The 24,660-nt window shown below is 39.2% G+C and overlaps 1 protein-coding gene across 1 annotated transcript in view; it reads right to left on the reverse strand.

Annotated features, from left to right (window-relative positions):
• DNAAF5 (dynein axonemal assembly factor 5) overlaps window positions 1-23,444 on the reverse strand; it is a 28,641-nt gene extending 5,197 nt beyond the window's left edge. The window contains exons 1-9 of the mRNA XM_065644807.1: window positions 22,916-23,444; window positions 21,939-22,123; window positions 20,991-21,115; window positions 20,460-20,575; window positions 16,194-16,426; window positions 13,203-13,415; window positions 10,937-11,080; window positions 5,885-6,053; window positions 3,171-3,318 (exon numbers count right to left, since the gene is read on the reverse strand). Of these exons, the coding sequence (XP_065500879.1) occupies window positions 3,171-3,318; window positions 5,885-6,053; window positions 10,937-11,080; window positions 13,203-13,415; window positions 16,194-16,426; window positions 20,460-20,575; window positions 20,991-21,115; window positions 21,939-22,123; window positions 22,916-23,438 (1,856 nt within the window). The 5' untranslated portion in view covers window positions 23,439-23,444. The remainder of the gene's footprint in view (window positions 1-3,170; window positions 3,319-5,884; window positions 6,054-10,936; window positions 11,081-13,202; window positions 13,416-16,193; window positions 16,427-20,459; window positions 20,576-20,990; window positions 21,116-21,938; window positions 22,124-22,915) is intronic.
• Window positions 23,445-24,660: the final 1,216 nt, after the last annotated feature.

Below are 24,660 nucleotides of genomic sequence, written 5' to 3' on the forward strand. Positions count from 1 at the left end.
GTATGTGATAAGCTTTTCATAACTTAATTTTTCTAGATAACATTTAAACAAATACCTAACATTTGTGGAAAGGGGAGGCTACACCTTCTCCCACTTCAGACGATGCCCATGACTCACTGTGTTATCTTGGTAAACTACTTACCTTCTCTCTGTCTCATTTTGTCCATCTGTGAAATGGAAATAATACCCCATATGAACGCTGTGAGGATTCATTAATATTTGTAAGGCCCTTTGAGACTGTCCAGTGAAAAGTATTTATAACATGAAAAGCATGAATGCTATTGATGAGACCCAAACTACGGATATTGCAGGGAGTCCACATGGAATACTTCAGCTTACCCTTAGCTCAGAAACTCATCTCCCTCAAGGATGAGAGGTGTGTAAGATTTTCTGATGGTTCCAGTCCCAATACTAGTTTATTTTCATTACAAACACACAAATCCGTTATATTTTTGATGATGTTTCTTCCTCCTCCTCTACTGAATGGGCTGTTATAATACTAAAAATTGTTGTGAGAGTCAGCAATTGCAAGAGGCAGTATTCCCTCACACCCATTTAATTTCAGCTCAAATAATTTTAAATGAAGGTAAAAATTAACGCAGAAATTAAAAAATACTTTTCTGCATCAAGAAGATGTGTGCCTGGCCTGTGACTATATAACTAAGGCTCAGGTTATTCACTGTGCCTTAAAAAAGCAGCTGGCAGTGTGCAAACAGACTGACAAATAACAGGCTAAATCTACCCTGACTTGTGTCCCACCCTGTTCAAACTTCCCGCAGACCTGGACTGCGGCCACCTGAGCGCAAACCAGCCCATCTCCACCCTGGTGCTTGGCAGAAAGGGAAGGAGCTGTTGCTGGCTTTTTTCTAAAAGTCCCACATTTCCAGGATGAGTAAGTGGCTTCTACAGAGACATGCCAAGTCCCAGGAGGAGCAGAATGGGTAGGTGTTAACAACAAACAATTGTCACTAAGTACTTTTAAAAAAATCCCCACGAGAGCAAAACAAAATCATCCAGCCGTGATAATCCAGCAATTAAAAAATTCATAATAATAAGATATCAATGTAATAAGAAATGTATCTACTCCATTCCTGTACCTCCCCTTTACCCACTGCATTAGACTTTGCCAATCAGGTGTAATCTGACTGAAGTACAACCAGCTACCCTGCCAGGCTGTAATTATCTATTGCATGTACACAAAACTGAAAATCTCTGTCTTCAACAGGATGAAAACAGATACACCTGGCTGCTGCTCAGCCCCTTGGCCAAGGGAACACGCGGTGCCCGACAAGCCAGAGATACATTGCTGCGTGTCCAGCAGATGGCACTTCAGACCCAGTAATAAAGAGAAATCTGACATCCCATTAGAGACATCTAAATTGGTCAAAACTCTCTAGATTTATTATTTTAAACATGATGTCGAGAATGATTTTATATTCAAAAAGTTGCCAGAAAAAAATACAACTAATGGTCACCACCATTCCAAATTTCCTTTTAGCTCCAAAGCTAAAAAAAAAGCCTTGTGCTATCTGATCAGTAGCTGCTTCCAGTTTTAATAAAGCTTTCTGTTAAACCACAAAGAAAAACTATTCTGTCAAAAGATAAAGGTAGATTCCATTAGCATTATGTTAACCATAATGCTATGCTATTTGTGAGAATATTTGTTCTAACGCCTTGAAATAGAATCAGTAAAGCAGTATCTGGCAATTATCTGACTCAATTATGTCAGACTCAAACAAAATTAGATGACCACACAATTGTGTATTGCATAATAACTGAAAACCTTCCTATCTAAACTGTTCAAATGCTTTTAAGGAGCTAAATAAATTACTGACAGCAGTGAATGTGATTGTGTAACCAGAACTTATTACTACTTCACTACACTATCTCTCATTACCATTAAGATGTATTTTTTGCTGTTGGCTGATGCAATTAAATTCTTCCTCTTCCCATTTTCAAACGTTACTGCTGTAAATCTATGTAACTTAATTGTAAAAGTGAGTCACTTCCATGAAAGAACATACCCCGTGCTATTTGTATTTACAAAGTAGAGAATTTTTCTCAACTAGATATGAAATAATATGATCTGTGCATACAATAATACCAACTCTTATGCAGCTATAAAGAGCGGACCTTGGGTTTACATTAAAATTGCTACCCCCATTTTATGGACTTATATACTCAAACTTTTGTTCCATGTTAATTATATTTTACACCTTTTTCTTCTGGATTAGCTCCTTTACTGCTCTTATGGCACTGCTGCACTTTGCTCTCTACATTTGTGGATTGTTTGAGGTTTTTTGTGTGTATGTTTTTGGTTTTTTCCAAACTTAATATCCTAAATCCAGGTAACTTGAAACAAAATTGGATTTGCTTTTACAAATCAAAACATCCAAAAATGTTTTGCAAACAACTCTTTGAACACAGAAAGCTTACGTGTAACTTTGTACATTAAAGCATTTGCTGTGACAACGGAATTAGGATCACAAATTCAAAGACTCCTTTAGCTCCCTCTACTGCTTTTTAGTTTCTGAAGATAAATCTACTGGTAAAATTCATGGAATTGCTCTTGTTTTCAGAGGAGAGCGCACCTCATTATGAGCTAGACTGGGCCATCCTTAGCCAGGAGTTGCTCTTCTCTTCATGCAAACACGTCCATTAAGCTCACTGGATGTATCTAATCTTGACAAAAGGCCATTCACCCCCACTGCCCTGGGCTAAACAGCTGCCATCCTTGCTGTCTGTGGAGAGCCGGTGTGATGTGTGGCTATATTTGCTGAGTGTAGTACTTTGAAACATATTCTTCTGTTTTTTCCACACAGGTAATTTCCCTTTCTTGGGAATCCCAGTGCATGTGGGATAGCTGAAAACTATCCAGATCTGCATGACATCCATTTTAATCCTCCAGAGTGGCAGAGGTAGAAAGACTACAGTGGAGAAAGTCCAAACTTCGATTAATTTATATTTTTTAAAAATTATTGCACTCTGCCCTTCTAAGCATAGCTAAAAAATACAGAAAAAAAATGCCACAGAAGATGGTGGGAAAGTCTTTCTTCTTCCAGACACGCTAACATGGACACAATTATAGGAGTTAAAGAACTACCATGGTCATTACTTTTTAATGCCACGGTAGCCTTCAAATAACTGTGTGAAATTAGAACTCTGCTTACCCCTGAGAATTGATGGTTTCACTTGCTTTCTGGAGCAACTCTGATAAAACAGTGAAAAGTTTTAACCGCATCTGGGGATCTTTGTTTGGCTGAAGACACGTCTTAAGAATGAGAATAAAGTTATTTAGAGCTTCACCTATGATGGGACCTAGAAAATAAACGTCAGATTTATTTCAGAGTACTGATAAGCTCTATTTAGACATTTAATATGTGAGTGCATTAAAATTTGTAATATGCCTGGTATTAAAACAGTACTTAACTTTCCACTCTTGCACAGCAGCTGTTGATGTGTCCATGTTACACCGTATTACGCAGCGTACAAATACCCAAGCGACCTCTCCGTGGGCTCAGGTACCCACACAGAGCACCGTGGTGCTCCCCAAAGTCTGGTTTGCCCCCACACCTCAGTATTGCTGGACTACATGGCATTATGTAGCACGGACGTGCCAATGACATCTGTTAATTGCTGGGACCAACAGGACATTTGACATTTTGGGTGGACTAATGCGTTTGGAGGGGGATTAACGCTGTTCACTGTGTAGCTCTGAAAGCTTGAGGCTACACAAAGTTCCAGTTTTATTTAACTTCATGAAAAATTATACTGACTCTGGTATGACCGTGACGCTGCTTGGAACAGCGGCATTAACTATGCTTTTTTCTTCGTTCAAGTTTGTACAGCATGGAAGGAAAGATGTTCATGACTCCCAGAGGCACAGGCAAGGGCGTGTTTAAAAGGGTCAGCCTCAAAACTTGCATAATAGAATTATTGCAGCAGTAGTTTTTCTCCATGTTTAAATAACGCTTATCTGCATTCTACAAAAGAATCTAAAATACGATTAATTTTAGAAGCTACTATTTGAAATAAAAATATTTTCCAAATTCATGTCTAGTTTGTTAACATTTTCACATCTTGTGATGAATTTCGCTTTCACCACTAAACAATAAACAAACAAAACCCCAAGCTCTTATCCCGAGACTTAAAGAAATTATTTTCCCAAAACAGAAGGTTTGTGCCTTTCTGCTTGGTAATTATTGACATCTGCACGGTTTTCAAGAGGAAGAATACATATAAATCATACACATGCTTCATTCTGCAAGCTTCTTGCTGTAGAATGCTCCTTCTGCTCTATGTTTGCAATAAACTACTTTCCTCTAGGAACTTCTCCAGCTTTCCTTCCTTGTGACGCACGTTCCATTCAACCCCAGTCACTCAAAAAATCGTCCCAGGAGGAGACACACCACCAGTATTTCTGATGACAAGAGTATCCCTAACACATGGAGTGGACAGATTCAAGTATTCAAGATTCCAAAACAAGTTCAATAACATTTAATAATATCTGGAAAATTAATGTTTAAAGTAATAATAATAAAACCCCAAATCTTCACTGTCTAGACTGCGCAATACAGGGCGTTGAACTGCAGTTTGCTAAATTTCTGTGCCAACAAATAGGTGTTTATTTTCACAGCATTTATTCAAAATACATTGTTTCGTGTGTGTTTTGAGACATTTAAAAGATACTACTATTATATCAAACTGATAACAGCAAATTCAACAGACGGAAAATAAACAAAATAAACACGCAAACCTGATTGATTAAAGCATCGTTATGTGTGGGAATGGAAAGAAAGGAAAAAAAAAAAGAATAGCTCTAGGAACTGCTGTGTCAGACAGAAAACACAGACAACAGCATATAGCCAGTGTTGGGTGCAAGCCAAAATGTTTGCCCAGACATTTGATGATGTATTTAGCATTAAGGAAAATAGAGACAACTGTCTAGAAGTCCCTTGGTCATGGAAATGGGAGCACAAATATACAGAAAAGTTGGCCTCTTAGATCTTCCACTGAAAAAACTTTTTGTTCTTTCCACAGATGAAAAAAGAAAAAAGAAAATACTTGTGCTGGTTGCTGCACAAACCAGCAAGGGGGTGCTTCACATAGGTTTGTTGAGGCTTTTTTTGAGATTCAAGGATTAAATGCAGAAGATACAGTCCCTTAAAACGTACCTGCCCACATTTAACTATCTGCAGTAGCAATAATCATACTTCACCGGTAGCTGAAGTAGCTGTCTACATCCCCTTTTTAACTAACATAAAGGGGAAAAAAAAAACCCCAAAAACAACCAACACCAAAAAACCAACCAAAACACACAAAACCCCCACAAATAAACAGGACTTTCCATTTTATATCATATTAAAATGGGTGTCTAGGTGAAATGAACTGCCTGTCACTGCATCCTTTGCCTGCAGATGTGACCTGGAGAGCTGTGTCAGAGGAACGGTCACTGTGCAGATCCAAATTTAGGTGGAATGTGTGCCAAAGTGTTTCACTAATTATACACAGTGATATGTTGAAGAACATAAGTGAGGAAATGTTGGTACAGAGACAGTGTCCTGTGAGACTAGTGAATAGATGGAAAAAATAAGTATTTGGACACATAAGCTGCATCAGTTCGTCTCCCCATAATCCTTACTGGTTTCATTTACCTGAAAGTGTACTTTTACATAAGATCTTTCCATATGGTCCTTGCAGTCAAGGAGTCTTATGGAATTTGAGCTGCTTCAACATTTTCAGTTTTGCTTTCCATCACATTCTTGTGAAGTTTCTAAATATTACACTATTCATTATAAAACACAATGTGTCTGCAGGCTATGGACATCACGACTTCATTTTTTTTAGAACTGGGTGAGCTATCACACTACTAAATAAATTGTACCTGAGTGAGTTGCGATGACATCTAACTGTAATATTTCTGGAGAATAGCATGTCCAACAGTCACATGACACTGAAAGCCACTCCATAAGCTGAATTATATGCTGTTTGTAGAGATAAAGAAAACTATCCAATCGCTGCACTTCAGCTAATGAAGACATTGTTTCCTCTACCTGTTAAAACAGAGAGGATACTTGATCTTAACTGAAACAATATCAAAAAGAACAAAAAACTTTTAAAACTTATACTATAAGAACAGAAAGGACACAAGAAGATTACCATGGTTTCTACTTGGACAATCCAGATTGTTACTTCATGTCTGCCTATACTACATCCACTAACTTTAAATCAAAGTAAAACATTCGTCCCGATTTCAAAATGAAATTGTAAGGAACACAGCAATGTAATAGCAAAATGAAATAATCTCTAATCGATGTGAAAATCTATCCAAAAACTAACCACACCATAAAAAAGCTCTTATTAGTTTTAAAGATATAGTGATTTTTCTCCTTATTTTAAGAATGCTTTAAAGCGTTAACATAGACGGAATTTCTCACAATCCTGTCTAGCAGGCTATGGCAGCTTCCAAAAACTATTTGCTGTTGCAGCGCAGAGAAGGCACAGCATTTCCCCTCACCCCCAATTTTAATAATGCAAGGTACTCTCTCTTTAAAGTACCTGGGCAGGTTCCTTTTGACATTCTCAGCTTCTGTTGCTTAGAAGTACCAAAATTCACTGTTGCATTTGAAACACCTTCTTCATATTTACACTTACACTATTCCACGAGTCAGGCAAATAAACATGTACATAAAAACTACTAACTGAATTCCAGACATAATCAAGCTTGGCAAGGAAGCATATATTAATAGATTTTCTTAATCGCTTGTAGCAGACAAATTCCAAAGCAAAGGAAATTCTGGTTTTACAGTTCCTGAAGATTCCTACCAGAGGTAAAAAATTCCTCCACAGAAGAGAATAAAAGCATGCTGAAAGCAGTACCTATAGTCTTAGTGATTTCAGTGGATAGTGCATCAAAAATGAGGAGCAAGACACCACAAGAAACCCCACTGAGAAATACCATGTTGTCAGCATGGCCAGTTCCAGCAGGGAAAGATGCAGCACTCCGAGTGACATCATTTGACTCTAAGTGGTTCGGTAGAACTGCAAATTGTCGTCATATTTTTAATCTGAACTCACCGCACAAATTAGCTGAAAAATGTCAAGGAGCTTTAGAATTTTACAGACTAATCACCTGCCAGACAAAGATGTTATTATGGAAGTACCAGATGCGGAGAAAATAAATGAGATTTCTTGTGGGGAAAAAAAAGGGGGAAAAAAAAAAATCTGGATTTGCTAAGGACAAAGGTTATTCTTAAAGGAGATTTGTCTGCCTCAAGCACAACAGATTTTGTAGAAGCATTCTACCAGCCAGCCAAAACAGCTCAGAATAACTTATATGTAAAATATTAATTTATCTGTAAATTAATCGGAATTAATTCTACATGACAGAATGTGTCAAGACAGAAACTGTTCCCCACTATCAACCCCCCCACAATCTGCAAAATTTTTTTTCCATTGAAAAAAAGATGCAAAATAATACATTGTTCATAGGTGACTTAAAATAAACTCTTTACGTAGTTTCAAGAGTGCAATTAAAAAAAAGGAGAGAATAAATTAAATGTGCCAACAGACCGATGCACACCTTCTCATTAAGAAGTGTCTCACAGCTAAAAAACAAACAAAAACCAAAATAAACCCCACGAAGTGTTATTTTCTTTCCTATATTTGAAAGCTAACGAGTTTAATGATACATTATTTTCATGCTAATAACCAACACATGCTGAAAGAAGAGCCAAGATAGCACAGGCCACTGATAATGAAACAAAATGTTATCTTTAGGTCAGCAGTTAAATCATTGACAAGCTCAATCCATGCTGAACGGACTCTGATACGGCTTCAGTTTGTTTGAGGCCGTAAACCACACTCCGAAAGGCTCCGTTGGTGGTCTCGATATTGTTCCTTAGCCCTAAGCAACCAGGAACAGTGATGAAGACAATGCGAATGGGCCAAAAATCAAGCAAGCAGGAGGAGCAGCAACACTCTCAATCAGGTCACATCACGTGTGGTCTCCGCTATCTCTGTGATCTTCTGTTCCCTTATAGTAAAGCCTGAATTGAAGCTCTATAATGCAAATTTTTGATTAATTTATGTTTATACTCAAAATCTTTTGATCCTGAATACAGATGTCTTCTCTGAACAAAAATTTATACTTGCAAAGCTAGTTGTAAAACATTTGTTCTATATGATCTCAAGCTATTTTAACAGGGACTTCTTGTTTTCTGAAAGCTGTGCAGCTCATTTTGATGCTCTAGAATAGTCGGTAACCAGGGAAGAAAAATAAAATCAAGTCGTATTTGTCTTTGTGACAAATTTGAAATATTGCAGTTATGTAATCTCATTGCCAGATTTTCTGTCTTCCTAGCTGAAAAAAAAGGCTAATGAGAAAAAAGATCCTCATCCAAAGTACTGTCAACTTTAAAAATCATCTGTAACTGCAGGAACATCTTAAAGGTTTAATAATCTTGGGAGATTAACTTTTCCATTTATGAAAATCGGGCTTGATCTCCATGAAACGGCTTTCTTTGTAGCAGTATTAACTTGTAATTTTTTAAATGGACATCACTGACTTTACAGACCACTACAGGACTAAACAGACAAGATACTGCAAAACATGGCAGATCCATCTGTCCGAGGCTTACTTGGACAGGCTGATTGTTGAAAAAAGCCAAAACAAATCCCAAAAAATCCCACTTTCCCACTGTCTCTCTCTGAGAAGGATCTTCATGCCATGCCTCTTTGACCTGCAAAGTCTTTTCAAGACTTGTTTTGAGCTTTGTTCTATCTTACTTCTTTGGGAATAGTTTTCTAAGCGTGTGCCTCCTCGGCTGCAGCCTGTCAGCTACTGAGCCATAAATACTGATGCTACGCAGGGCTCAGGAATGCCATGCCTGGGAGCAAGAGAAAAGGAAGCAGAAAAGCCATCGAATTTAAGGTGCATGTTTGAAAAAAGACAACTTGGATAGGTCACAATTGTAGTACATGAGGATGGCTTCCTGATTTATTTGATATTTAGCCTGGGGAAGAAAGAGGAAGGGAGAAATAAGGGGGTGAGATAATGTTTAGCCAAAAAAGCTCATCTATTATCAGGGTATCTACAGATGTCCTTGATTTTAAAGCATTCCTGCAACTTTTAAACTTTTGGTTCTGGTGGGGAGGTAAAAAGGTCAACTACTGTAAAATCAGTCTGATCTTTGTCTAAAGGTAAAAAAATTGATTATGAAACTATCACTTTTTTAAGGTTAGTAGTGCTCTTGATCTATAGGTGAATTGCTCTTTAATAGTCAGGAAATGACTTTGAGTTTTTTTCTGGCCTCTTGTGTGCTCCTGTGTATAAACTAACATTAACAATAATCCAGTGACTTATATCTACCTGAAACTTAAGCATCAACCAGCACAAACTCTTGAACACTTTCTGTCCCAAAACGTTACCTAAACCATGGCCCAGTAATTAATACCCACCCAAGTAAAGTGTTCTAGATCAACAGCAGCCCCCATCCAACTGTGAGCTTCCCATGCTCCAGCAATATATTTCAAGCCATCTATTCTGAAACCTAATGTAAACACACTTAAAAAAAAAAAATCTAGTTGTAACTATAGCCTACAAATCCATACTGGCTGTTTTTAGCCATGAAATAACAAGGGAATTCTAGGGACCTTCTCAGAACCAGCACATATTCTAGCTCTATGACCCTTCAACCTAAGTTACGAAGAAATGTAATTCTCCAGGCTCTGCTGTCGCAAATCGTAAACCCAGCTCCAAAGTTAATTCCAGTATTAATTATACACAGTATGTACAGTGAGAGACGCAGAAGCTCACACTGGCCACAAGCCACTGCTCCCCACTGGTACAGCCCACAGCTGGTGAACAAGCCTTACAAATGCAGCAATAAGGCCAACTCTTAAGTTTCTCACCTGAGTAATATCCTTTCCTATTACGTCAGCCAAACTCAGATATTAACCAGATTTCTGCAGACCACGCTTACGTAAGAGTCAGTATTTGCCTTAGAAATGTCAGTGTCCATTCTAGACTTCATAGTGTTCGCAAGACGCAACAGAACATTCAGCTCTTCGGGCGCCAGTGTTGCCCCAGACTTTAACCTCAACTTTAGTGCCAGCCTAACCCTAGCACTACCCTGTCTTCCAGTTCCACAAAAGAAATAACCTGTAAGACCCTAGCCTCTGTTGTTGCTAATCTTAATTACAGACCCATGGATTTGCAGAACTTGACATTAAACTGACATCTTCAAACTGTTGTCTGGAAATAGCTGTAGCATCTAACAACTATGAACTGTTTGATCTGGCAAAGCAGAAATATCAATATTTTGACTCAAATTACAACGTTCATAGATCTTTCAGCCTTCATGGTGACTTGTAAATAGTAACTAACCACCATAACAGTTCTATAGGGATATATCTTTGCAGAACAGTTTTATGACCAAATACAGAATCCAAGCATTCCGTCATGCTTCCTTCATTCTAACAGAGGATCTAATGTGATGAATTTGAAGTTATATATATATATATATCTAAATGTTTAACTATTATATTTCTGTATAATTTTTGAAACAGATTGCTATAGACACACAAGTGAAAAATAAGCAATCCACAAAGCTGGTAGTGTTGTACAAATGCCTAACTCCTCCAAAGAAAACTTAATGGTTTATTCTTCTGGAGAAGTTGTCTTTATCTGTTTTAAGCAGACTAAGCCCAAAGTAATTTCAGCTATGGAAAAAGATCAGGAGACAGACAGACAGTAAAGTCAAGGTCACGCAACACAAAATAATTTCAAACTCTACCACTCTTTGTGGATGAGTTCTTAGTTCTGTGGTTTAAACTGAACAGCAAGACAAATAATTATGGCTCTGTTTGGACAAAGCGTCTTATCAATAGTAAAAACTAGAAACACAACAAAATATTAAACCAGCTCATAGTTTACCTTTTCTTTAAGGTGCTGAGAACATGGTGCTGCCATTACTGTCACCAAAACTTTCATTAGCTGCAAGCTGATTTCTTTGCAGTCTTCCTGGCATACTTCAGTCAGTGCTTGTACACAACAAAGCAACTGCTCCATATAAAAGACCTGTTTTTTAATAAAAGCATACATTTATTTTTATTTTTTTTTAGAAAAGATAACTTTAAGGGAGAAATATGGGAAGTGACAGTAATAAAATCTGGACACTGTATAATCATCTAAATTGGTAAGTTATTAGTAATGTTAGTTCTTCTGACTACCTGTGTTCTACTTTTTATAGAATACAACATAGTCTTCCTCCCACACCGTTTGTATTTACCTTGTCCTGTTACAAAAAGAAATGACCCTGCTCTTAATCACACAACTGTTCCACTGTGAATAAAAACTTCAAAGCATTTTGGAATGCTTACTGATAGTACTTTCTCATTCTGAAGTGCCATTTGTTAATTAATAACATATTTGTTACAACTCTTTCAAATATTATTCCATGTTTGACTATTTTGAATGGAACAATAATGGTTAAATACATAAACCAAGAAAACCCGATGTCTGCTTTTATTTCAGCCAATTTATCTCATTTGGTGCAATATAATGCACGTTATCTTGATCCAACTGATACCAGTTGAAGTCAATATTGTTGTCAGTCAGTTTGCAATAACTTTTATGATAAAATGCATCAGATATTCCATGAAGTTGTCAGACTGCATTCAACGAACAGAAGGGGCCATTGTTACAAATTTACTTCAAAAAAAGAAATCCAGTCTAGGAATAGGTTAGCTATAAGCATTATTAATCTCATGGACATGGTCAATCCTTAGCTAAACAGTGTCTACGCAGCCTTCACTGTCTAAAATAGAGAAAGATTGTTTTCCAAGACCAAATGCTAGTACAATTCCAACAAACGCTTCGGCTGCAGATGGATGTGTCACTGTACCTAATGCCAAATGGAAGTGGTAAGCTTAAGACCTCAGCAACTTTGTTCAAATTACAATTCCCTGAAGTATATGTGCAATCAGGCTACAGCCCTTCCAGTTATATGAGCTTCTAATCATCACAGGCTTCATGGAGATTAAGGTTAATTCCTGCATCAATGGTACATTTTCCATTAGGGGAGAAACCTAATGAAGGAAGAACTTCAAACGTATATCTTACATTGGCTCAAAAAGACAATTATACTAGATTCAGTCTACACACATGAATAACTGTTTCAAAGCGAAGTCTGTATCTGACATGAAGTCAGAGATTTCTTCAGGCACAGCACTGGTCCTTTTTTGGTCATCTTAAGAGCAGAGGCCTAATTAACTTTTGGTGGAAGGAAAACTGGGATTTCATTTTGGGGGGCAGAAATTGTAGGGATTCTTCTTGTGCATCTCTATTTCCACATCTCAGCAATTGAAGGGGAAAAAAAAAAAAAAGCCCAGAAGTTAAAAAACTCCCTTCCACATTGAAGAGACTCTCTTGTCTCCTTCTACAGCAATTGATGAATATTCTTCAAATGCTAAAATGGAAGTGGTCTTCAGGCTCAGCTATTAGGTACGTGTACACTGGGAAGCAAATTTCTAATTTATAAAGGTCTTCCTCCTCAATGCTCGTTTAAAGAAAAGCAACCAGGCCCAACAGTTTACAAAGGATAATCCTAATGTACACATAAGCGTACTGGCATCTTCCTTTTAAAATGGAAAACAATAATAATGCCAAAACAAAAAGACGATTATACTAAGAGGGAATCTTTACTGGGAAACCTGACATGCCAATTACAATGGACTGTGAAAAGCTTTCAGTCATTTTTACTGATGAAGATCAAAATACATGATCTTGTTTGAATTGTGAACACAAGGCATTTCAAAACCTGGGTTAAATTCTGGTAGCCAAGCTAGTCCTCTATCAGTACAGTACATACTAAACAGATCCTTCTTCCCCCTGTCATGCCTTTTCATCTTCTTTCCATTATCTGAAGAATTAGACAACAGTTCTCAAACTCAAACCCACAGAGGATGGACTGGTAGGCAAGTTTTCGGAAATAGCAGATTTGACCAAGAGACCACAACACAGCTCAGGGAGGGCAGGGAAGCTCCTGTTTTGTCTCAGACACACATCCATAAACATATCCTGAGATAGGATAGGGTACATGTGCAAGGGAGGGACAGGAATGGGAGCATTTAGGGAGAACAAGGGAAAAAATAAGTTGGAGAACCATGGGTCTAAAACTTCGGTCTGTTGTGTATTTTACCTCTTCAGATAGTTGACAAACTCCAGCTTGTGACAGTGTGTTGCCAAGATTGGTCAAATGAGGCTGTAAGATTTCTTTTGGGCTACCCCGAATCACTGCGCTTAGAACCATTAGACAAGATGGCTTCGGTGTCTTCCCAAAGGCTGATGTGATTAATCTCATCGACACCTTAGGGCTGACAAATGTTCCAATCAATTCTGCTGCTTTCACGCACTGAAAAAAAGAACAGGAATAACTTGAGGATTTTCCTGAAAACACAAAGACCATTCAACATATCATGGGCTTTTTCTTTTTATGATTCCAGCTGTTATTTTAAATTCTTCAGCAGTTGCCTTGTAGGCCTTTTCCACTCACTCAGTAATGATTATATGCATGAAGAAATTCCCTTGACATGTGTTCAGTAAGCACATAATAAGGCATGCAAGCACTCTTCCCAGCATCAGACAAACTTCCATGAGAAAGTAATGCACAGAAATGATGTGTACAACTTCCAGTGTATTAAAGTTCCAGCTCAGAATAACCAGATGTTGCAGATTTACTGGCTTAGCATTTTGTCCTCCAAATGCTGTTCTGAGGAATGCTTTCAACGCACCCAACACCCAGCTACTGAAAGCAACAACAATAAAACCCTGGAAGAGCAATTTTGTTGTTATTGTACTATATTTTGACACTGACGTTACAGATCTGGTTTAGTGTGGAAGCACTGCCATGGGGGAACTGCCCACTGCTTTCAATCTCTTACTTCAACCGAAAAGGCTTAAATTACTGTGTGTTCCCCGTGACACTCACGCCCTTTGATCCCATCTCTGCCTTGCACACATATTGGTGTTTTGTATTCCACATGAAACATCATCACACCAGAGCTTCCCCCCTGACTGACAGCAAATATTTACAATCAGGTGCATGAATAAAAATATAGTCAACTACTGTGCCATTACCTGTGCAATAGCAACATTTCTTCCTAAGCCCTTTATTTAATGGTTGGGCCATTTCCCCTAACATGAAAGCTTATTTCCCCTCGTATGTAATTTTTAGTCTAGTGATTTAGCCATGGTTTTTTAATTGCACCTAGTTAATACTTGAATCATCATAGTTTTTTAGTCTCAATGTAGCCATGAATTCTATAGTTTAAACCTGCACTATATATAGCTGTTTCTTTTCACAGGGGTGAAGACTCCAAACAGTTATAACATAGTCTTTGTATATGTGAACCCATCTGGTCTTTTACTCTTATACATCTCATTTGGTTTTATTAGGCTAGAGAAAGACAAGCACATTTTCCAAGTTGGTGGCTCCTCTGAAATGGGTTCTACAGTGACAAACGATAGAGGAGATTATCTCCTTAGTGATGCTGCTTCCCAGGACATTAAAGGCATTCACAAACAAAAGTTACTGAATCTTAAATTTTGGCACAAGGAAGAGTAAAATTAAATACAGAAACCATCTCCTAAACAGGAATAAATCTCTTGGAAGGACCTGTGAGAAGATCAGTGTTGGAATTATAAGAAAGAGACAAGCATGGTCAAAAAAAAAGGAAACGGAAAAAATATGTGCTGCTTGAATACATACTTTCGAATTCATATTTATAGCAACAAGCACTAGATAGGAAATTTGACCAGGACAGCCGGGCTATGTGAGTTTATACTTCTAATTATTTTAATTTTCTTATATATTTTATACAAGCACTAAGGAACTTGAAAAGCTGCATATCCACAGTGGCACAGCTCTTCAATCCTGAGGCACTGATTTCCGTATACCCCTTTTTGAAACAAGAGGACTTCTGACAGTGTTCCAGGTTTACTTCTCTCTATCATATCCGTGCATGACTGGCTTAGTTTACAAGCTCAGTCTCACTGTAAGACAGTACGGTTAAAGGTCAGATGCTGGTTCTGAAAGGGGTGGCGGAAGGGGTGGAAGTGGTAGAAGGGGATAACAGAGTAAGAATTGGGGAAAGGAGAGGAACAGTTCGAGAAAAATTAAGGAAGACAGACAACAATTAGTACTGAGAAAGACTAAAGACAGTAAGTAATTGCAGGAAAAAACAGACAAACAATAACAAAACCAAAACCCAACCAAACAGCAACAACAAAGAAAAAGGATCATTTCAGAAATGGGTTTCACAGTCTATATATTTCAACTGATAGCAGTAACCTAAAGAAAAGCCTGATTTAGGAAACCAATTTTTCTGACATCAGCTGGACTACTTGTGGCCAGTAAGCAGAACACATTCATCCAATTTCCCAAAGCAATGAGATTTGTAGCTTTAAAATAAATCACATGGATATGTTTTTTTGCTTGTGTAGCAATATGAACAGAAGATTTTGTCTTAAAATTGTAAAAACATTTGTATCACCTGTTTATCCTCTGCTAAATTTGTCTAATGTCTTCAACTACATCTGTTCTATTGATTGTGGATTAAAGTGTTGAAAGTATCAACTGTTAGAAAAAAATGATACTAATTATTCGTCACAAAACCCATGAAAATAAAGGCATTTTACAAGCAGCAAGTCAAGTATTCAAACACTGAATATGAGTATCACATGGAATAAACATACCTCACTATTTAGTTGGAATTATGGTTGGATTATGCAGCAGGGAGACATAAGTAAAATTAACTTGAAAGGGAATGACCTGCACCTTTTTGAAATGGAATTTGTTGCCCCAAGGCTTTTATACTTTAATCCACTGCTTATGATTTTTTAAGAGATCATTATCAATGCTTCATGGAGTTGGCATATAAACTAAACAGTATTTAAATAACTGAGCCATTGGTCTTCATACCAGTAATACTTACTATGTTGAAATAAATGTACTCTTGTAAGTTAATGTTTCAATGTTTTTAACATCCATAAAAACCTGAGCCTGATCCTTCAGTCACGGGCAGTTTCCAGTGACCTAAGGTCAGGTCAGCCCTCAGAAGACAGACTCAGGAGTATAAAGGACAGGGTCTTTATTCAGTGTACAACAGATACTTTAACAGATTAAACTTACATTTTTAACCACACTGCCTTCTTCATCCAAGCATGCTTGGTACAAAGTTCTAAGCAGTAGCTCCATGTGTTGGGTTATGTGATCCTCCACATGCAGCAATAATGTGTACAGAAGCTGGGATGCTTTTATTCTTGTGCTTTCAACCCAGTCTGTTATATCATGACAGAGACCTGGAAGAATTTTGGAAAGGTTTCTTGACACAAGTTCCCGGCAACCTAGTCCTGGTCGAGTCACTAGAAGGAAAAAAAAAAACCACAAACAAAAGAGAAAAAGAAATATCAAAGGAAAAGCCAGTGCACATTAATCCTTACAAAGGTTTAAAGGCTCCAAGATAAGAGCTATGGGCGCCTGCTTCAGCGTGGAACAAAATATTCCAAATGCTGCTGAGGAATTTACCTGTGCAAGCTGCATTTCTTTAATACATACTGCAGAATTTAAACTCCACACAGCTCTCTGAAAATGTGTATATTACTGGATGGTGACTTAAATCTTATGTTTTGAGATAGTTACAGAAGGGGAAGAGAAAGAGAACTTAAATGAATATGGGACATTATCCACTCAGGAAAACACAGCTTAACAATTTCCTTTTCATTTTTACGGCAAAACAAATCCCATCACAAAACTAAACTGAAACACACAAAGATAAAACAGAAGTAAGACTTTTTCATACAAACATTGTGGTATCACTGTAATTTGGAGGGGTAAAGAAAGGTAGAAGTCACAAATAGTAAAGGGGACACGCAGTAAAACAGACAATGTCAATTGTGCCCTCTAAAGGAAAAGGTTAAAAGCGTATCTAGTAAATTAAAAGAAAGGGAACTATGACTTGTACAAGTGCTGTGTAATAGAACAAGCCAAAAAACCTGACATTCTTTTAAAAAACCACAGCTATCATACGAACTCTTTGCTAAGGTGTTTTCAGGACAAGTGGCTCACTCAGACACGTCTCTTCAATTTCTGTCTGATTTTTACATCAAATAACACATTTCAAAATGAAGTGAAAGATTATACAGGAGTTGGGGGGAAGGGGGCATTTTTTCCCCCAGATTAAGTTTCATTTGTAAAGATCTTGTGGAAAGTGGGTTTTTGTTGTTGTTTTTTTTTTTTTAAACAAATCCCCAAAGTGTTACAAATATATATTCCCTACTTCAAGAAAGGCTGCAGATTTCTGGAGAACTCATAAACTTACCTTCTCCAACAAACGCTTACTGTCCTGTCTGATAATCACCAAATTTACATCTAAGCTCATTTATAAATCACTGAGTCTCAGAGAAGCAGCTTGACCAATATCACAAGCAACTGTCAAACCTTCGCTTCTGTACTTTACACATAAGCTATGAGAGCGCTTTCCAAAGAACTGCAGTAAACTTTTTTTAGTGATTTTTTCTACAGCAGAATTTTTTTCCTTTACACTGCACATCCTTATACAAAATCTGAATTTGTTCTTAAGGAACCACCAACTTATTATTGCTACACGTAATGTTCACACACTGTTTTAAGAAAGAAACATTATTCATTATGAGGTGTCAAAAACATTGAATGTGCAACTATGATTTTTATTTCTCTACAGAGTTCTCCTGCAAATGCTTAGACAGGAAATGACAGAGTTGTCTCAGTATAATTTTCCTGCATTGGTCTGTGTAACTACAAATGCTAAGAGGAAAACAGACAAAAGTAAATGGCCTGAAGAATACAAAAGGCTTATAAATGTGTATAAAATACCTAGAACAGGAAAAAAAATAAAAATTCAAGCATCAGGACATGAGTTGCTGCTTCTTTTGTCAATGGAAGACAACATTTTGGATTATGAAAACTGACAATGAATAGCAAAAGGTCAAATAAAGAAATCAATCTGAGACAGCAAATACAGACTGGCATCCTATCCAACCCGAGGCAGAATTTTTGTTTAAAGAATTTAGACCATTCTTTATCAGCAGTTCCTTCATTTCAGATGTTCAAATGCAGGCATTTATCCCTGTAGCTACTCCTGTCAAAGACTTCCCTGCTGTAAACTCTCTGCACCTGTATCCTAAGGCAATGACTGCTGGGGCTCAATGAAAAGCTGCTCAGTTGGCTGGATGACACCAGGTATGAGCTCTAACTCTGCTCTTCCTCCGACCTGCAAGATCTGTCATCCTGAGATCAAAGCACAGAGGGCTCATACATCAGGTCCATTATCCTGACAGTTGGACAAAGATAGTTAAGGAAAATGTACTACAAAATCACAGTTGTAAAAGGATATTCCAGCATATTAAATAAGTCAGAAGAAATGGCAACAAAATGTCTAAATATGTCATTATTGTATTAAAAACCATACAAATGTTTGTGGAGGGGAAACAGAAAGGAAGGACACACATACTAATAACTCATCCATATAGAGTCTGTGATAAGACACCACAAATTATTACTTGAAACTAAGGTATACTCATGTCTTTGATAAAGTTTTGTATCTGTAAGATGAAGTAGCCACTCATCCTTTGATTTTTCTTCTCTTTTGTCTTTTACCTGGCCTTTAATAAGACATACAATTCGAAAGTAAAGCAGCAGGAAATTATATCCCAAAGTCATCATTAAGTTGGGACTCAAGTTGAAAATTATGAGGTCACTTTTTAAAATGTTCTTTAGTTATGTATATGTATACGTGTATGTGTGCATGTGTATATATGTCACGTTCAAGCCTTAACTGCATCATTCTACCAAGCAAAATGCATGAAAAGTCAATTAAGTGCAGGGCTGGAAAGTTGCCCAAATTTGTGAAGCATATTTATTGTGCTAAGAAGATTATTTCAGGAACTACATATCATTTAATTATGAAGTAATTGATAGATCTCCTTTTCTAAAAACAAACAAACAAAAAACCCCAACAGTGTACACACACACTAAACCCAACATGCATCTATAGAAAACAGAACAAGACAAGAGTATTAGCAATACAAATGGTAACAACTGTTTCAAAGACCAGCACATGAAGCCTTTTATGACCTTCACTATATCACGGTCATTACAAAATAAGTGACTGGAGCTTAGACACTCAACTTCAGCAGTTTATGTAGGTTAAAAAATTCTCTGACTGCCAAAAAAAGAAATATGTTTCTGCCATCAGTGCTGGAAGTAAAAGCATTCTTCATCATTTACAAACCCCTGAGGTAACACTATACATAAAATAAGGAAGAAAAAAAAAAAATGGGAAAGGATAACAGATCAACCTGACTGTCTTCAAAGCTAAACAGTTCTGTCAAACCAGGCACCATTATGAAGCGCTTCCCCTTTCATTCAAGCATTACTGAGTAAAACAACTTTAAATGAAAAAAAAAAAAAAAAAGAAGAAGGTATAATTTCAAAGAAGAAAGGACTCCGGAACCCACTGTCATGGAAATGATTTTGCTGCTGGGTATTCTGTGATGTGCTTGTCAGCCAGGCACAAGTCAAGCATGAACCTGTTCTTTCACATCAAGAGTTTTTGTTCTGTTAAATATGAGTATGGAAATCAATAAATGACCCATTTAAATCCTCTCTCTCACCAACACCCATATGTATATTCTTAAACATTAACTTTATGAACCTGAGACAGGAAACAAGCTTCAAGCTACTGCAAACATATAGTTTTAAAGCTACCTATAAATCATACAGTACTAAGAAATCATCTACCCAGGCTACATATTTTGGGGTTTTGTGTATAATAAAGGAAATTATTGTTCCTGTTCCCACATTCTTCATGTACACTGGCAGATTTTAGTTCACTTGCCAGTGTCTCACAGGAAGTTTGAAATCATTTCACTGCAAATTTTTCTTCCACGTCAATTCTGTGTGTCATTAATGCTGTGTCTAGCTGTCATTATTCAAAGACTCAGCTCACAGGTTCTTTCATCCTGACTTCCTTTCTGGTCTGCTCTACGCCCATTCTTCCATTCTTCACCTGGCTGCTGGCTAATGTAGAACTTTCTGCTGCTTCTGCATCACTGCTTTACCTCTTTTCAGCACAGGCATTTTCATTTACTCTTTCTCCAAAATGCATTTTGGGATTAATAGAAAAAATGAATGTAGTTACTGAACAAACTTTAAAAAAACTAAATTGAATATAAACAATTTAAATAATTTTATATACATAACGTGTTGTATATTATATTTATATATATGCTACCCCTATACATTAACTAATATTAAATCTTGTAATTAATATTACACATCCTGCTCTGCTGTCATGACTGCACTGCAGCTCTCAGGGATTATTCAGGAAGTAAAAACCACTTTCAGTGCAACACTTACCTCCTTTGGGATAATGAGACGGTGAAACACTGAAATCCATCTTATCTTTCAGATCTTCTTCATTCTCTTTCTCCCACTGCAAGCCTATCTTTTCCCAGTAAGTCCAAGCCAGTTTCCTAGATATAAAATAGAAGTCTTATACCATCATGTCCCCAAAAGAAAAACATTCTAAAATGAGACTTCTGGAAACTCTGACTTCTTAAAATCAGCTGGAAGGAGGGGAAGCATTCCTGCCATTTAACCTGGGCACATTAAGTTGAGAGTTTATGCTTCTTTGTACTCAGTGGACAGAGGTCACCCCTTCCGAAGGATAATTCTATCTCCCTCTCTGTCTTCATCTCTCTCTTACTTAGTTGAATGTAGCGTAAAAGGACAATGTAACAAAAGATACTGAAGATAATGCTGTCATTTTAAAGTTCAAGAAAAAGAAGAAGTGGGGTTTTTTTCCCTCCAAGCGATATATCTATGAAAACAGAAACACTTCCATGTATGACAACTATTTAGGGGGGGAAAAAAAAGTGTTCTGCTTACATATTTTCAGGAATTTCATCAGTAAAGCTGCCAAGTAGCAAAGGGATCAACTTGTGAAAATATGAATATCTATCTCGTAGGTGCAACAACCATTCTCCAACGACAGTTGTTATGGCATGCCGAACCTACGCAGATACAAGAAGATTATTTTGAATATGTCAGAAAAATACAAAACAAAAAAAAAAGTATTTGCTTTTGGTATATATATAAAGACTTGGTAAAGTGCATCAATAGTCCCAAATGAAATGACAAGAACCCAGGACTTCCTCACTTGCAGCAATCATCTTAAGCAGCATGCAAGCTATCAAGCTCCCTCTTGTGTTCTCACTCTGGCTCAGTTAGTCTTAGACTATTTGCTGCACAAAAGCACATCTCTGAGAGGAAGACAAGATGTAGACCTAAACAAATTCTCGTGGTTAATACCTCTCTGGGAATGCAAGAAATGTACACTTCTCTGGAATTTGAAGCCTTCCAAGCACATCTCCAGAAGCCAAGTTTTGCTTCTCACTATAAAGGAAGGCTAAGTTAAATAATGTGAATACATCCACTCAAAAAGTAAAATATTTTAGTGAAGCCGCACATTTTAAAATTACTGCCTGAATTGCATCTTATGAAGGGACCAATACCATAGGTGTTTGTTAAACATGAGAAAGGCACAGAATCAAGTTCCAGAGAGAGCTGACAGAAGAATTTAAGACAGAATTGAAGGCACCCATCAAAATAAAAAGATGCCTACAAACTTCAACAGCCTGCAGAATTAGACAGCAGCTGAACAGGTCATCCACCTTGACTTTGGATAGCTTACAACTGATGAAGCCTGTATGAGACCTCTTTACATATCTCAGTGAAATGAATGGAATTTGAAAATTGGTGGGGAAGGGGAAAACACCGAAAACAAACAAACCAGATTTTAAATAAATCCAGAAACAAAAAAGAAGAAAAACACACCTTGGGAATCTCATCAAATAATCTCTGTGCCAGATGAGACAGAACATCATCCACACACTTTCCATTCCCATACTGTATCACTGTTCCAGTAGCCTGAATTACATCAACACGAACTCTGTAGTGCTGGTGTGAAATTGTCTGCATTAAGGGTTTTATCAGAGATTCTGACTGCATATGGAAGTGCTCTGTTAGGGCAGAGAGACAAACACACCTTCAAACATGCCGTTCTTCTGGTGGGTGATAGAGCAACATGATTTCTGTAACACTAGAAACAGCAGCCTGATTAGTGTTGCTACATTTATGTAGCATGCAGACTTAATTTTACACTATATTAGAGCTGAACATTAGCACACATGCACTCCACTAGCCCTGGCCTGGTTCTTCTCTAACAGATACTCCAAGGCCTGCAAAGTGCGCTCTTGGGGTGTGTGCAACTTCTCATAGAATCACAGAATAGCCTGGCCTGGGATGTCTCTAGGAATGGGGCATCCACCACCTCTCTGGGCAAGCTGTTCCAGTATTTCACCACCCTCATCATAAAGAATTTCTTCCTCATGTCTAGCCTGAATCTCCCCTCTATTAGTCTGAAACCATTGCCCCTTGTCCTGTCGTAACACACCCTTCTAAAACATCTGTCCCCATCTTTCTTATGAGACCTCTTTTAAGTACTGAAATGACACAATAATGTTTTCTCGGAGCCTTTTCTTCTCCAGGCTGAACAACCCCAACTCTCTCAGCCCATCCTCACAGCAGAGCTATTCTAGCCCTCTGATGATCTTGGTGGCCTCCTCTGGCCCCTCTCCAAGAGGTCCATGTCTTTCCTGCACTGAGAGCTCCAGAGCTGGATCTCCTGTCCTCTCTCCTGGTTGAATCCCTGTTACCTCCTGCTGCCCCCCACCTCGGGCCCTGTCCCCCCAGGAGCCCGCAGGCCCATATGAGCCCCACCACTCCCCTCTTCGCCCATCCCTGGGCCCCACCTGGCATGGCCTGGGCGCAGGCTGCGGCGCACCTGCAACTTTCGCGCCTGACCTCGGCATAGCTGTCGAGGAGGGTGGCCTGGAGGATGCGGATCACATCGCTGAGGTAGGGGACCATGGAGGCCCCGCAGCGCCGCAGCAGCAGGCTCAGGAGCTGGACCAGGCCGAGGCGCAGCTCCTCGCTGGGCTCAGCGCCCTGCGGCGGGCAGAGGCGCTGGGCCAGGGCCGGCAGGAGGACGGGCAGCGCCTCGCCGGGCCGGTCGCCGTGGCTGAGCCCGTGGCAGAGGAGCTGGAGAGCGAGCTCCCGGCACCGCTCCGCCGCGTCCCCCGCCAGGCAGCGCGCCAGCGGCCGCAGCAGCTGCGCGCCGAAAACCTCCTGCACCACGGCGGCCGAGAGCGGCCGCTCCTGCACCTCGGCCCGGATAGCCTCCAGCGCTCGCAGCCGCGCCGCCCGGCCGCAGTCGGGCTCCTGCAGGCAGCTCAGGGGTCGGCTCAGGGCCTGCGCCACCTCGGCCGCCGCCATGCTTTCGCCGTCGCCACGGAAGTGCGGCGGCGTTGCTAAGGACGCGCGAGGCTTTTACGACGGCGGGAGGGCGCTTTACGGTGAGGTGGGGCAGTGTCTTGTGGCGGGCGCGTCTCGGGCCCCACAGCAAAGCACCGGGGAGATTGGGCGGTAGTTCCAGCAGGAGAGCGACCGGTTATTTGCATCACACGGGGGAAAAAAAAGAGATGCGAACGCGAGAGAAACCCACGAGTGGCTGTAGATGGTGGAAAGACTGAAGGGAAAGGCAAAACCGGACCCCACAGGGCAACCCAGCTGCTGGGATGAGCGTGTCACTGTGTGGAAACTTTCACGTTACTTGCATCACTTTTCCCTTCCATTTTTTCCTCTGGAGGGATCAATACTGCAGTGGCAGTCCACCACTGGTTTCTGTAACAGCATTATATATTTTTTAGTGTTCATTTGTGTTAGTTAATGTATATTTACATTGTGTCCATATTGTACTTACATGTGCTTTACACAACAGTGTTTTGTGTGCTGTTCTGGTGATGGTGCAGTCAACACACATCAAACCAAAAGGGTCATCAGGGTCTTTTTCTTGACTAATCATTCATTAATTTAAAATGCAGTAAACTACAGAACTAATTCAAATTATTCTTTTAAAATAGCCTTGTATTTACCAGCAAGGAGTTTATACTCTTGTTATGCTGCTTGTAGCTTGACTGTGAACCTTTGGACTCCTTATTCACCCTTTATTCCGTGGGGACTGCGAGTGTGAATTCCCTGGGCACAGAGGAGACATTAAACATCTGTCGGAGCGTTCCTGGCAGCGTGCTGGCACCCAGCCCAGCACAGGCACTGTGGCTCAGTCCCAGCTGTGACCTCGCTCTTCACCAGCCTTGCAGAGCGATGCTCTGGTATGAAGGCTTCCCTTTAAACACCCAAGTGACTGAGCTGATGAGCCGCCCTGCCCAGCCCCGTAGGATGCAACAGGTGCCAGAGAGCACAGGGGCCACTGTGCTCCTGCCTTGCCTCAGCAGCTTGTCCTTCGTGGTCAGGCCACCTTTTGTGTCCAGGCGGATCTCTGTCGCCAGGCCATCCTTCCTGGCCAGCCCCATCCTTCACAGCCGGGCTGTTGTCCTTCAAAGCCAGCACATCCTTTGTAGCCATGTCCATCCTTCATGGTCAGATCAGCTTTCATGGCCAGTCTGTCCTTTGTTACCAGGCTGTTGTCCTTCATAAG

This window comes from Caloenas nicobarica, chromosome 14, assembly GCF_036013445.1.
Source record: "Caloenas nicobarica isolate bCalNic1 chromosome 14, bCalNic1.hap1, whole genome shotgun sequence".
Taxonomy (NCBI): Eukaryota; Metazoa; Chordata; class Aves; order Columbiformes; family Columbidae; genus Caloenas; species Caloenas nicobarica.